The following is a 15,071-nucleotide window of genomic DNA, read 5'->3' as shown; positions in this document are numbered from 1 at the left end:
ACACAGTGGACCTGGGACAGACGTGTGTCCAGTAGTCAGGCTCCCTGACTTTTACCTGATTTCAAGCTGGAAAGTAGCTTCACAATGCAGAGTCTGAAGACACACACGAGCCCCGTTCCATCAGTGCTGGATGTGAAACTGAATAAACTTCATCAGAGTGTAGGGATCCAGTTGATTCTCCACATTTCATTCACCCATTTTATTGTTTTTATTTTGGTTTTCAGTAGTCTGTAAAAAGATCGCTCTGTTTGCAGAGTCAATGGAACAACAGAGGGGTGTGTAAGAAGAGCGTAAAGTTAAATTTGAGGTTTCAGGTATAAGACGATCCGGGGTAGCATTCCTTTTCTTTCCTTTTCTTTAGCATTTTGAAAAAAGTCAAAAAGTCAAAAAAAAAAAAAATGGTGCTCCTCAAACTTTCTTCTCATAAACCTGTACGTAATAATCATCTAAGATGCTTCACTCATGCAAAGAAAATGTAACATGACATTAGATTTAATAAGATTCATTTACAGCACAAGCTATCTGAATAGAAACTCTCATAAAACACTGATATGAGCCGTAAAGCGTGTGCCACTCGTAAAAGACTTCATGAATTTGTTTCCTGCAACAGGAGATTCAGACGGGGGAGGGGAGGTTTTCAATTTGATCTCAAGTGTAAAATTATTCATGACCTGTGAGTTTATGAATAATGCAGCTCTGTCTGGTTTGATTTAGTTTAATTCCTGACACTAAACAAATATATAACAAAACAGTATATTTACAGAATAATGCACACAAACACACAAACACACACACGCACGGCGGAGCTGCTCGAATAGAAAGCTTCAATCCTTTTAGAAGCAAAGTGCTAAAAGTGAAACCGGAAATGAATATGGGAGAAATGTTGATGTGTATAAAGTCAAGGTGGTAATCAGGATTATTAAAAAAAGGAAATATATTGTGAGCCAAACTTATCTCAGTTTTTGTTTTCCAGCTGATGTTGCCTCTGACCTCACACCTTCACTGTAAAAACTCAGCTCTTGCCAAGTGTATTTGTCTCATTTCTAGTCAGTTTAGATTCCATATTGCACAGATCCGAATAAATAATATATTGAAGGGTTTTCATATGCTGGCCCTGAAGTTCAACCGCAACAACATTTCAGCAAGTGCAAAAAACGTCTCTCTAAAAGCCAAAAAGTGTCACATAATGCAAATTATTGGATGAAACACCAGGTGGTTGCAAACTAGTTCTGCAGCCTTTATAAACAGAAAGTGACACACTGCACGACTGTTACTGAAGACTTTAGTTTGACCAATTACAAACAGGAAGTGTGGTCATACCCTTTCCGTTTTCTGAAATGATTTTGCAGTAATGATTTTTGCGTTTCACAAAATGTTTGTTTTGTGAAATGTCTTTTGCGTTTTATGAAATATTTTTGGGTTTCATGAAATGTTTTTGCAGTTGACCTTCAGGGTCACCGTGCTTACGGCTGCTGGTGGTGAAATAAGTCCAGGGTCAGACTGAGTGCCTTTCTCATACCACTCCCTATTCCCTCTATCGACACACTTCCACTCCACTCCATTCAATTTTTAGTCTTGAAAGGTATATGTGGGGTTTTTTTTTTCGACTGTGAGGTGTCATGGTTACAGGGACATCTTATGAACATTAGAAATGATAAGATATGGAAAAAAATGTCACCAAATATGTACGTTTTTGTTCTCATATTGTGAAGTGATTTAAATTAGTCTACATAATATTACTCACGTGGACAACTTGCTGTTTGAGTGACATAATTTCATCACTATATAAAGTTCCTGTTTCCGTGTGAATGAGGGGAGTTTGTCCCAAAGCTCGCTGCTGTATTTATCCCCTCCACCTCCACTCAGCTGTGTGCGTGACGTCAGAAGGAGTTCACTTAGTGCAGCAGTGTGAGTGTGAACTGAAGTATTTTCAACTTAAAGCAGCCTTCATGTACCTTACCTTAGTACTCTGCAACTTCAGCAAAATTTACCTTTTTTTGTGCCACAACACCTGCCCTTTATTTAGCTCTTTTTTGAACAATTCTTGTTAACACAGCAGTTGTTATTTGAGATTATAGTATGGATTTACAAAATATTTAAAAGCCATAAATTAACCTTGGCGCTCTGTCCATGGTGCTGAAATGTGTCCCAACATACAGTAAACTGATCTGTCTAGTGTCTCACATAGCATTCAAACATTAGACATGTTCAATCACAGAGAGAGCTCCATGTCTGTTACAGTGCTGTGTCCATGTCGTCACGTCTGCTTCTTGCTGAAATAACTTCTCTGACTGTGTGAAATTAGTCACTCCAGAAGATTCAAAAAGCTTCAGTGAGATGCACACTCATCATTTGGACATCAGGCGTAATTTAAACCCAAGCCCTAAAATTCAAAGCTCTATTTTAAGCAGCTCTTTGAAGAAGTGACTTTACAGAGAGAGAAAAAAGTCCTCACTTTCAACCTCAAAAAAAAAAAAAAAAAAAAATTGAGCTGGTCCTCTCAAAGATAGAGAAACAAGAGCGCGCACACCTTTTCTCTCCTCATCTCATTTTCTGTCTCAACATGCTGGAGGAGAGGTGCCAGACATCCTGTCTGTCGGTTACACACCTCTCCTTTTCCTCTTCTGCTGTTTCCTGATACACACCTTTTATTCTTTCTGGTAAAAAAAAAAAGAAAAAAGAAGGAAATTCAGAGATAAGCAGAAGCAAAATAAAAAGCAGCTCATGTTGTTGCACTTCATAAAATCACATGATTGACCTGTTTGAAACATTTTGGGGTCTTAATGACTCAAAGCTTTAGAGGGTTTTTTTAAATTATTCCAGGAGATGTCTTCACCCTGCAGCAGATCAACAGACTGTACTGTCTGAAACATCATCCTGTACTTTTAGCTTCTTCATGTTTTTTTAATATTAGATCAGACAAAGGTCAACCACTTTCATCTGCATACAATTATAAAATGTGTCTCATGCTATAGCCAGAAGAAAATATCAAAACATGTTAAAATGCATCAGAATGCAAGAAATGGAATTAACTATTTTCTGGGGGAGGATGCCCAGACCCCCCCCCACCCCCCCATTGAATTGTCCCATCCATTTAATTATGCTTCTGATGCCCATGCTATTAGTCATTTAAAGAAATATGGCGCACCTTTGCAAATAGTAGCCCTTTAACATTCCTTCTCGACTTCCTAAAAAGAGCTTCACCGAGTTGTAGACTTGAAGAAAAGCTCCATAAAGCACCTCATATTCTCTCTCCAAATAAACTATAAAGATTTCCCGGAAGTTCGCTGCAGACATGACTTCAGTCATTATCGTCCAGTGATTCCCGTCATCGATCAGTACAGAGCTGAGAGGAGCTGCAGCTGTCTCCCTCACTCGCTCTGTTTGTTTTCTGAACCGATCTGAATCACAATATTCTGCCCATGTTTTTCATCCAATCTCTGGCATCACACAGCCTGTCGCTCTGCCAGCAGGGTTTGTTTGAAACTGGATTTGATGGAGAGATGAGAGAGAGAGAGAGAGAGAGGGAGTGATTTGGAGAGCGATGGAGGTGAATTTAGACGGAGGATAAAGTGATGGAGCTCAGCAGGAGTTCTGTCTCTGAGCTGGATGATGTTTGTTGGACTGTCTGAACATCGGTAGCATCTCCTCCTCCTCCTCCTCCTCCTCCTCCTCCTCCTCCTCCTCCTTCTCCTCTGCTGCCTCGGTCTCCCTCTGCTTCTCACATCTGACCTCACGAATCCTCCGCGACCCTGAGTCGCCTGCGAACAGCGGCTGCTTTCACAAATTCATCAGGGTGGAGCTGACTCACTGAATTACATCAGACGGCGGAGCGAGCTGCAGCGCTGCGGGGCCTCTCTGTAATTCAACTGTTCAAATTCGGCTTTTGCATTTGCTAAGTTTAGCCTCATTTATGTCTGCGGGGGAGGATTTTAATTCTGTTGCCTCGTTGCGCAATCAGCCCTGCACAGGCTGAAACGTCCAAATGGATCAGGGCGGCGCTGAAGGCGGGAAGGAGCAGGACTCGAGCTTCCTGTTGACCTTTCAATTCAACCTCGTCATTGAGAAGGTCTGCCTGGTTCACATTCTGACCTTTCAGCTCAACTCGACGCTGTGTTCAGAAAGATCAGAAACAAGCTGACTGAAAAATGACAACAGGCGTCCAGACTTCCTGCAGAGAGAGTCTGGTTCAGTGTCAGCGATGGAGATACAAGTCTGTAATAAAAGATAAACAACTGAGTTAGAAACTATCTGTTTTCTTTTTGATAACAAAGATACAAGAAGTCTGCTGGGAGAGAAAGAAACTACAACTTCCAGGGTTTCCCCTTTCATTTAGCTGTTTAAATCGGGTTATTTTTACATCCTGGATCAAGAACTAAGAACATTTTTGATTGACTTTTTGCTAAAATCCTCATCTGGCTGAAATCTTTCCAATCTCAGTTTTGCAACAATAGTAGCTGCTTTTTCTTCAAGATTTCAGATTTTTATTGTCACATTTCTGAAATGTTAAAGCGGTCTTTCCAAAAGGTTGGTTAAAACTAAGTTTTAAGGCTCCTCTGAAAGCTGCTAACACAGCGCTGCCAACTCTTGATCTCAGCTGGGAGTGAGGTTGTTTTCGGGGTGGCGGGTTAAGGAGTAGTTGTACTTATTTTAATCAACCCCCGTCTTTCTTCTTATTCTGCTTGTTAGGAAACAACAGTCTTTTCCTTCTTGGGTCGACCCTAAAAATCATTGCGATTGGCCGCCCTGCAGGCACGCGCAGCGCAATAATTGTTATTGTATACGTCCGGTTGAAAGATCTAAACATAGACTGTTTGGTTAAAACATTCAAACAGATGATGTTACACAAAAAAAAAAAAAAGTAAGCGTGAGAAAAGGCATGTGTGGCGTGAGAGCTTCAATTTAGTCTTCCCAAAACCAAAAAAAAACACATATGCTCTGAAGTGTGATAAATGCTTTAAACTGTGGGTTTAAAATTCTCATGTGAAAGCTGCTGCCCATAAGCCTAATAGCCTCTTGAATAACCTCTCTTTGCAGAGGGTTGTGTAGTCGGGCCCTTCACATAATCCTCCATTTACCTTTTCAGGGGCGTCTAATACTTTTCACTTAATCAGATATCAGAATGTGTCATCAATTAGCGTGAAATAAAAAGGCATGACACGGGTTTAAAAAAACAGTGACGAGTTATTTCACAGGGTTTTCTGGCTGCTATGATCTCTGAGCAGAAAGTTAAACACACGTTTGTTCTGAAGACTGTGATGGTCAAACATTTATCAGCCGACGAAACAAAGTCTTTGAATCGGTCAGGTCACGGCTCATTGACGCCATGCTTCTGATTCTGACATGTTTCTTCACACACTCTTTCAAACCGCTGTGGGATTTAAACCAGCAGCCTTTCCCTAATCAATGCTCCTTACTGACAGGGTGCACATCACAGATGTCCCCGATGAGTCATGTAAACGAGACAGTTAACATCAGATGTAAATGAAATGTGCAAATCGATCTATATTTTAAGGTGATGAGGCACTTTCAAAGGTTGATAAATAGACTTGCAGGAGGAACGTTTTCTGTCTGCTTGCTGACGGGATTTGAAGTTGAGTTAATTAACCTGAGCTGTCGTCTTGTCTGACAGGTAAGATGTTTAAGTCTTTGGACCTGTCGCTCATCGTGGAGTTCATGCTCATGTTCTACAAAGACAAACCCATCGACTGGCTGCTCGACCACATCATGTGGGTCAAAGTGTGCAATCCAGAGAAGGATGCAGTGAGTTCCTCCTCTTAATACTTTTTCTTACACACCTACATTTCCCCCCTCACACCTGCACACATTTGTGGATTAGCAACTGAAAAAGCTCCAGCTGTGTGATTAACGTTGCATTCCTGTCGAAGCTGTTTGCTAATACTGACAGTGTGTGTATTCTGCGGCGAAGTTTTTGTTGTGTTTTATTGAGGGATTTAAAAAGTTAATTACAGTGTCTGTAATTCCTTCTGTGTGTTTGTTTGTTTGTTTGTCCTGCAGAAACACTGTGACAGACAGAAAGCCAACCTGAGGATCCGGTTTAAACCTTCTCTCTTCCAACACGTCGGCACGCACTCCTCTCTCGCCGGGAAAATACAGAAACTCAAGGTAATGTGTGTGTGTGTCTGTGTGTCTGTCTGTGTGTGTGTGTGTCTGTGTGTCTGCGTGTGTGTGTCTGTGTGTGTGTCTGTGTGTGTGTGTGTGTGTGTGTGTGTGTACTACATTTTGATTTAAAGCCACATTAAACTTGAAAACCTTAGACTTAATGTTTTGAAGTTATTCAGTATGTTGTTTTCTGCTGGAATGTAGTTACTTTTACTGTTTCACATTTTGTATGCAAACTTGCTGTTGAAAAATCATATTGCAATACATAATAATACAATAATAATTAAAGACATTAAAAACACAATAAAAAAACTAATTAAACAACTCAGTAAAAACAGAATAAATAAGAGCATGTAAAATGTGCAGCTCAGCTTGCTTAAAAAAGTCAAGACAAGATTTAGTCTCTTTCCTCTGTAGACAGCTTAACTTACTTTTTAAAACTAATTACTTAAACATTACTTCATTTTTTTTATATGACAAATAAAGGTATATATACCATATTTAACAATCATTCAACCTTTGCAGGGTTAAATAAATTAAACAGTACATCTTTTATATCATTTCAAAAACCAAATCTCAATCCTGTCAAAGAGAGGAGGACATGGTGCTACCCAGTGGTCCAATCACAGGGCAGTGGTCCAATCACAGGGCAGTGGTCCAATCACAGGGCATGCGGTTGCGTTATTAGTTACTGAAGTCAGTAGTTATTTATTCAAAGAGGTGCACGCAGGCTGCATACTGCACGCAGGCTGCATACTGCACGCAGGCTGCATACTGCACGCAGGCTGCATACTGCACGCAGGCTGCATACTGCACGTAGGCTTCATACTGCACGTAGGCTTCAGCGTAGGCACAGCTCTGCAAACCTAAGGCTAGACTACAGCATACATTTAAACACATGAGTGTAAATTAGGACTTGACATCATGCCAATAAAACACTAAAGATTAGGGGGGGTTAGAGGAATAAAACAGGTTCAGTGGAAGTTCAGTCCAGCATCTCTGGAGACATGAAGATTGAAAGCCTCTGCAGCCGTCGGCTCAGGCCCAGACTGCAGAGTATCAGTGCGGTGAGAGCGAACGTCTCGTCTCGTCTCGTCTCTGATCACTGTGTTAAGAGTCCCCGTGACTGCTGCAGCAATCTGCTCCCGTCGATTGGATATCGATCCAGCCGTCACACACCAGCAGCTCCTCGATGCATGGATTGAACCACAGAGGCCCGGGCTGCATGGGAGGCCAAACACAGCTATTACCCTCCAACCTGAAATGTTCACCCTCCTTTAGTAAGAAAATCAGCGCATAGTCTAAAATGGTCAAACCTGAAATGGAAAAAATCTAAGTGGAAGTGAGATTTAGATTAAGTTTGTAGAGAGTTGTTGTAGAGTTAAGTAAACTACTCTGAAATAGTCCATAATAATAATTCCAGGAGTGAACTTTTGAAATCAATTAGGCCTATGTATCCTCTAAAGATATTTGTTGCAAACCTCCTAAAATCTAAAGCTAAATCTCCTGTGAGAAGTTTTTTGTATCAGCTTCTGAAACAGACTGAAGTTAATTCTAAAGCCTCTTTATGGCCAACAACCAGAATATCTGTTTATATTTCTGTATCTTTCATATTTGAAATTGCTGCCACAGGGTCAGTGTCAGATGAAGGGATTAATGGCACCCTGCAGAACAAACTTATTTTTACATTTTCCATTGCAAAATTTGTTAAGGAGTAAAAAAATAAAATAGCAAAGGAGGCCATAACAGATGTTTATCTTAGTTTAACCTGAAGCTGAAAACAAACGCCTCTATTTCTGATAGTGTCCGACTACTTTGCATTTTCCCATCTCAGAGTATTGGTTAAAAATATCCAAATATGTGACAAAAATGGGGCAGCTGTGGATCAGCGGTAGAGTCTGCAGTCTCTCAACCAACCGGAAGGTTGGGGGTTTGATCCCCAGCTCTTGCAGCTACATGTCCGATGTGTCCATGGGCAAGACACTTAACCACAAATTGCTCCTGATGCTTCATCGGTGGTGCCTGAATGTGTATGAATGGATAAGTTAATACTGATGGACACTTTACACAGCAGCCTCTGCCATCAGTGTGTGAATGTGAAGGTGTGACCTGCGGTGTACAAGCACTTTGAGTCGTCAGAAGACTAGAAAAGTGCTCCACACGCTCAAGAACATTTACCTAATGTGCTTTCTTCTTTTTTCGGAATCCTGTTATTCCTGGATCTTATTCTATCTTGATTCATATTTCATTATTTTATGTCTCGCTGCAAACTCTCAACCTGACATGAGTTACACTCAGTGGGTTCAAAGGCACGACTTCACAGGGGCAGAGTAAAATCAGGCAGGTTGGTTCAGTACTTAAGAAGTCCGATCAAACAGGCAACAAAATCCAGAGGCTCAGGGAAAGGCAGGGTCAAAAAGCAGGCAGAAATCATACACTGGTAAACTATAATGGAAAACGCTAGGACGAGTTCACTCCAATGAACACAACAAACTCGCAGCATGAGAGCGGAAACATGTGGATTAAATGCACAATTAGGGGTGACACTGGTGGGTTCTGTTAAATTCCCTAAAATTAGAACTGATATTTGTATAGCTTTTTTTTTTTTACTTCTTTATTCTACCTTTTTTGTTTTAGCACCAAGTCAAATTCATTGTGTATTTAGTTTTACTTGGCAATAAATCCAGAAATTCTGCTTCTGATGAACATTTACTTCACACTTTCTAGAAGGAGCCTCCCTGCAGAGGATTTTTCACACATTTGTATCTCTTAAACCAGAATGATGATAAACGCGTTGAATCCTTGAAAATCTTGACCACTCCGATCAACCTCGGAAAACGTCTGTCCAGGTTTTTTTGTTTTTGAAGACTGATATAAAACTGAACACTGAAATTATTGTCACCATAAAAAATTTTCCCTTTATCTCTCAAAAATTATGAATCAAATGTGAAAAAAATCATAAAAACATCATCTGAACCGCTGCTAAAGTCAGATTAGTTTTTATGTTTGGTCATGAGGGCTCTCATACGTCTCCGGAGAGAGGTTTTTCTGATGAATAGACATGTCACAGTTAGCATTAATCATTCCACCACCAGTTGTCAAGAAACAAAAAAGTGTCCCAAAGGTGTTTAAAATAGACCTGTGCATTAACATTTGACATATAAATGTTACAATTACACAATTACAATTACATTCCCACAACCAGGTAACATTGGATTGTCAATTTTTTCATCTCTTTCTCAAAGGAGTAGTATATTTCAATCTTCATGACATTGAAAATAAAGTTACTGTTTTTAAACCTTTGTAGGCTGCATTTTCTCACGATGGGATGTTCTTCTTTGACAAACTGTTAAAACAATGAAATATCTCTTAATATGCTATAAAGTAACATCAACAGGGATGCATGTTTCTGTTTTTTTTACTCCTGTTACTTTCCGTGTGTCTGCCCTGACCTGAAACAGGATTAGTCATCAGGACATCAAGCAGGGCTGGCAGTGATACCAGTCTGTGTAAAACGCTGTTAGAAATTTAAAATGACTAACACTTTAAATCATTTTCTGGTCATTGCTCTCTGTTTTCATGTTCACTCTCAGAGGAAGCACAAACATAAATGTGATCATAACTCCCTGATTCCAGAGAGAAAATATAAATCAACAGATAAATCAACTTTGTAATACAGATGGATTTTTTAGTCTTTCATTTATAATTGAGTGTCCATGCGACTTCTTTCTCATTTTAATTTTCTTTACCCGTTCCCGGTTGTAATGCAGTACTATAGCCAACAGTGGCAGAAGAGCATCTTAATGCTGTTAGCTGACTGCCTTTAAAAATCAAAAGAAGAAGAAAGCATTAGTAGAGATGCTAAGATTCTAACTGAGCATCTCTTAACTGAAGAAACGATCTGTTTTACTCAATAAAAAGGTTCAATGAAAGGATCTACTTCACTCAGTATTGTCATTAGTAGTAGTTGTTGAATAGTAATTTTCCATGAAATGCACATCCCATAAACAAACTGCATGTTTATCTGCAGGATAAGGACTTTGGGAAACAGACCCTCCATAAAGGTCACGCCAACCCGCTGGCCGAGGTGACGACCAGCCTGAAGACCTACCAGCACTTCACCTTGGAGAAAGCCTACCTGGGGGAGGACTTCTTTTGGGCGTTCACACCTGTAGCGGGGGACTTCATACGGATACGGTTCTTCACACCTGTCCGCATCGAGAGGTCGGTAATGACAGCAGGTTACCGAGATCAAGCAGAAGTCCTGATATTCAAATAGTAAAGGAGACTTGAAGCATTCCCTCAATTACTAGATTATTTCCGCTCCATTAATTTCCATTGAACAACTTTTTTTCCTGGGAATAATGTATGCAGAGCAACAAGAGTGAGTGAGGCCGGATGGGGCCCCCTTGGGAGGTTTCACACTGTCATTGCAAATTATGCACATTTTGAGCCCCTATTGTGGTTTTAAGTATATGGGTGTACTGGTCTGAGTTCCCAAGCAGTTTGCCTACCTTGCCTGTTGAGAAACTGCAACTCTGGCTGCTAACATATTTATTATCTACTTCAGTATAAATTCAATAAGACTGTGTTTCTTTTTGACCTCTCTTTATCTTTCAGGTATTTCTTTCGGAGTGGAAACATTGAACATCCAGGAGACAAACTTTTCAACACATCGGTGGAGGTTCTGCCCTTCGATGTGAGTGTAACACCAAAAGCTCAGAGCAGTTTCCTCAACTCAGTGATCAGTCGCAATACTCTGATGTAGCTGCCAAAGCTGTGTCCATCATTTATTTGACCGATGTTGAACACATTGCACTCAACAGGCTAAAAGCTAACACCTCTCAAAGAAGTCTGGGGGGGGGGGGAATCAAAAAGATTGAGCAATTAGACAAACTAAGTTTAAAAGTAAGAAAGGCAAACTGTTTTATGTCCCAGCGAGTTTAATGTACCGGCACGTTTTCTTAAACTCAAACTTCTCTGTACACTGAGGGAACTAAAGCTACTTTTCTTTTCTTTTCTTTTTCTTTTAAAACTGATTAATTAACTTTAATTAATTTGGACCTTGTTAGCAAACTGTCAGTTTAAGTAACAGCCCATGTTTCCTTCCCTGTGGATCTTCTCTTTCCCCGGTCTCAGATATCTCAGAATGTAATATATTTGAACTGACTGAAATTAGGGCTGTCTAAGATTAACATTTTTAATCTCAATTAATGGCTAAATTTCAATAGTTAATCGCATTTTAATCGCATGTTATGAAATTCCATTATTTTGCATTTAAAAATTACATTTCCTAAGCTCTTATTTTGAATTCATGTACTGTCTTCAGCTGATAGTACGTGCTGTTTGAAAATGATCCTGCTGTTTTTAAAAATTAAAGTAAGAGTATCAGAGATTACAGCATTAACTTGATTAGGAAAAAGGAACTTGTTATGGAACAAAGACTAAATAAAAAAAGCTCAAAGAAACGATATAAAAGTGTAAAGTTTGATGTCAAAATATAAAATAAATGACAGAACTACAATAATTGTTCCTAAATTGAAATGAACTAATTAAGCTTCTAAAATGAGTCAGTTTTATCCTAAAAACAGGATCGGGTGTGTTATTCTTCTTCATCTGTGTAGCATATCTTCTGACTTTAGCATCAGCTCCTTGCGTCTCTAACCTCAGTATCCGTAATGTTTCTAACGAGGCAGACTGACGGATCTCTGCGTCTACCTGCTCCTCGGCCGTACGATGAAGGCTGATTAAGAGTAAAGAGTCACTGCAGGAGAGAGTGACATAAACAGGGAGGAAGAGGAGCTCCCGCTGAGATCAACCTCAGCATAGGCTAATAAAAGAGAGACCAAAGACATCAAGCAGCACTTACAGCGAGCTCAGACACATGACTGAGATGGAGCAGGAGGTTGCCTGGGTAACGCTGACCAGAAGAAGAGGAAAGGAGGGGGGATGAGGACAAGGGCTGACAGGAGGAGAGGATGCAGAAGATTAGGAATATCAAACAACAGCAACAAGAAGGAACAACTGAAATCCTCAGACTTTAAGGGTTCAGCGCGTAGGATGGAGGGGAAAAGTGGCAGAAATACAAGAGTATACTCAAGAGTTTGTTTTCATCAGTGTATTAGCAGCTTTAATTAGAAATCTGTGTGTTTTTAGACCTTAGAATGAGCTTCATCCACAGATAAATCAGGACATCTTCTACCCTCTTTTACAGTAGATTAAAAGCATCCTTACATTCAAACAAAGCCCAGAATTTTGTCTGTAAATCACCAAAAATCCCCTCAAAAATAAGTCCAAAGTTTAACAAGACTATTTAAAGAAACTTGTTTTCTGTTGGTGCTTAAACAGTACATGGTATAAATGCAACAGGTACTGTACATACACCTTTCCAACATCTGAGAGTTAACTCTTTTGGTGAGATTGAGAACCATACATAGTGTAACATGTAGGCCTAAAGACATTTCTTCAACATGTCTAGGTTGCACATTTTGGTCATTTGAAAATTAAAAAGGCCATTTTTACATGAATAATGATAATGAGTTTGTCTACATAATAGCTTCCAAGAGATGTCACTTTACATGTTGAAAGAAACACAGAAAGAGCAATGCAAAAATAAAGCAAATAAAAGCAAGATAACAATATGCACAGCACTCTAAGCACAAACATGTCTTAGAAATGTTTCTTTAGCTGCTTTTTAAAAGTGTCAACATAATAATTGCAACTACACTGAAAAGTATGAGTCAGTGGAATCTGTTTAAATTTGGATTTATTCGCATTGTCAACATTTTTAATAAAATCTCAATCTAAAATTGTCAGCATTACTTTAGCGCTTTTCTACGGTGGCTGGGAAGTGCAAAGCAAAATTACAAAGTGTGAAACATTTTTACATAATTTGAGAAAATTTACATTTTGAAAAACAATTTTACATTTTATAAAATAAAATTACTTTTACAAGGTACAAAACATATTTACATTTCAAAAGACAAATTCACAAGTGGCAGGTCACTTTTACCAGTCCCCAAACAAATTCACAAACAACAGAATCTTGACAGAAAGGGAATGTACCAAATGCTGGAATTGACCCGGACGTGATTGATTGAGGGGTTATTTTGTTTGTATTTGCAGAAAAACACCGTGGACAATGGTTGCAGCCTCATTGTCAGGATCAGACGGGGATTTTAGCACCCAGAAAAACTTTTTCTCACATGCAAATACATGCTAAATCCAATTTCAATTTGGCAACTGTGGACTTCCATAAATCAGCTTTTGTTGCTGCCAAGTTACCCATATAATCATGTAATTAATGCGGCTGTAATAAGTGGCTGTGACAGGGCTTTGAATTGTGTTTGTGGGGGGGGGGGTTTCCAGAATATTCAGGCAGAGAAAGAGGCCTTGACAGAAGGGAGGGAGAGAACGCCAAAGTACCATCGGACAGAAGACGGATTCATCAGAATAGGTGAGTGATGACATCATCAGCTGCTTGGCACCTGTGCGACCCGCTCCATGATAATCAATAAAGTTCAGTCAGTCTGTCCTAATGAGCTTAACGGGCTTAACGAGCTGTCTGCTAACAGAGAGGAGAGTTTTTCAGGGCAACATTCCTCTGCTTTTGTTTGTCTGCTTCAATGAGGACAAACACAAGGAGGAACTTCTATACTTGTGAGGACTCTTTTTTTTGACTTCATATTTTACTCTACCTCATAACCGAAGCCTTAAAACAAACATTTTTCCAACCTTAATCCTTAATCTCTCAAGAAACTAAAACAAAAAAGTGACATCACACAGTCGTCATCTCTCCTATAATGTGATCACTCCTCTAACTAAAGTTGGTCCTCACAAGGAGAGGAAGCACACACACACACACACACACACACACACACACACACACACAGGGCAGATCTGTGTGAAGGGCTTCATGGAACATTTATAAGTTTAAACAATGATGTAAAGTTCACAGTTTTAGGAACATTCTCATTTTGTTTTATGAATAAGCATTAAAAAACAGTCGGTGGTCGGTGCTGTAGTTTAGTGACAATGAAACAAAGAGTATAGGAGTAGTAGTTGTAAAAGCTGGTTGGGGGTTGGTAGGACTTTCAGAATACTTCCAGTTGAATTATACGGTGGCTCGGAGGTGTCAGGCTAATGCATATCCAAAACACTTTTCAAAAAAGGGAACAACACAACGTATTAACGACAATGACAGACACAAACGCCACAACATGAAAGCAAATAGCTACAACACAGATGCACATACTGCAACACTAATTCAGAAAGTCCCCACATGTCTATATGTTTTGTTAATGCAGTTATGTTGGTCCCCTTTGCAAAGAATTTTGGAGATGTTCTCCGTTCCCGGGTTTTTTTTTTTCCCTCACCGAACACAGGAAGTATCTTGACTAGTGCTCCCTCAATCTGCAGTCTTTTGTGTCAATATATTTTACACAGACATTTCTAGTCAAATCTGAAATAATCATTTAAAGCAACAAAGTCACACAACAACAGAAACTGACAAACATGTTCAGTAATCGGTAATCCATCAGCTACACTGTTTCGAGGGCTTAAATGACCATTTTTGTCAATGGAGTTTGGTGGCTTTGAAGACATACATACATTTAGCATTTTGTAGATATTTTTTATGTTTATTTTTTTATTTCTTAAGGATTTCATTCCATTCTTTCCTGATTCAAGTTGAATAGGCTGACAGAAGTTGGGTGAACATATTTCAGAAACCAACACCGTGAATAAACAATAAATGACTTCAGCACCATAAATGTAAAAAATGTGATATCATAGTCCATGCATCAGGTTGTAAAATGTATAAAGATCACCCTACCTAATGAGCTTAATGTGGATCTTTGATTGACACATGGGTTGACATTCTTTGGGGTGTTCATGTAAAAGAAGTCAGAAATGAAAAATTAATAACAGCAGATATTTGTGCATGAAGG

At 39.4% G+C, this 15,071-nt stretch overlaps 1 protein-coding gene across 1 annotated transcript in view; it reads left to right on the top strand.

The window, feature by feature from the left end:
* mgat4b (alpha-1,3-mannosyl-glycoprotein 4-beta-N-acetylglucosaminyltransferase B) overlaps nt 1-15,071 on the top strand; it is a 99,349-nt gene that overhangs the window by 75,183 nt on the left and 9,095 nt on the right. Inside the window, exons 9-13 of the mRNA XM_020638365.3 lie at nt 5,633-5,763; nt 6,019-6,126; nt 10,154-10,347; nt 10,744-10,822; nt 13,492-13,579. Of these exons, the coding sequence (XP_020494021.1) occupies nt 5,633-5,763; nt 6,019-6,126; nt 10,154-10,347; nt 10,744-10,822; nt 13,492-13,579 (600 nt within the window). The remainder of the gene's footprint in view (nt 1-5,632; nt 5,764-6,018; nt 6,127-10,153; nt 10,348-10,743; nt 10,823-13,491; nt 13,580-15,071) is intronic.

This window comes from Labrus bergylta, chromosome 9 (assembly GCF_963930695.1).
Source record: "Labrus bergylta chromosome 9, fLabBer1.1, whole genome shotgun sequence".
Taxonomy (NCBI): domain Eukaryota; kingdom Metazoa; phylum Chordata; class Actinopteri; order Labriformes; family Labridae; genus Labrus; species Labrus bergylta.
This window is presented reverse-complemented; position numbering and strand designations above follow the sequence as displayed.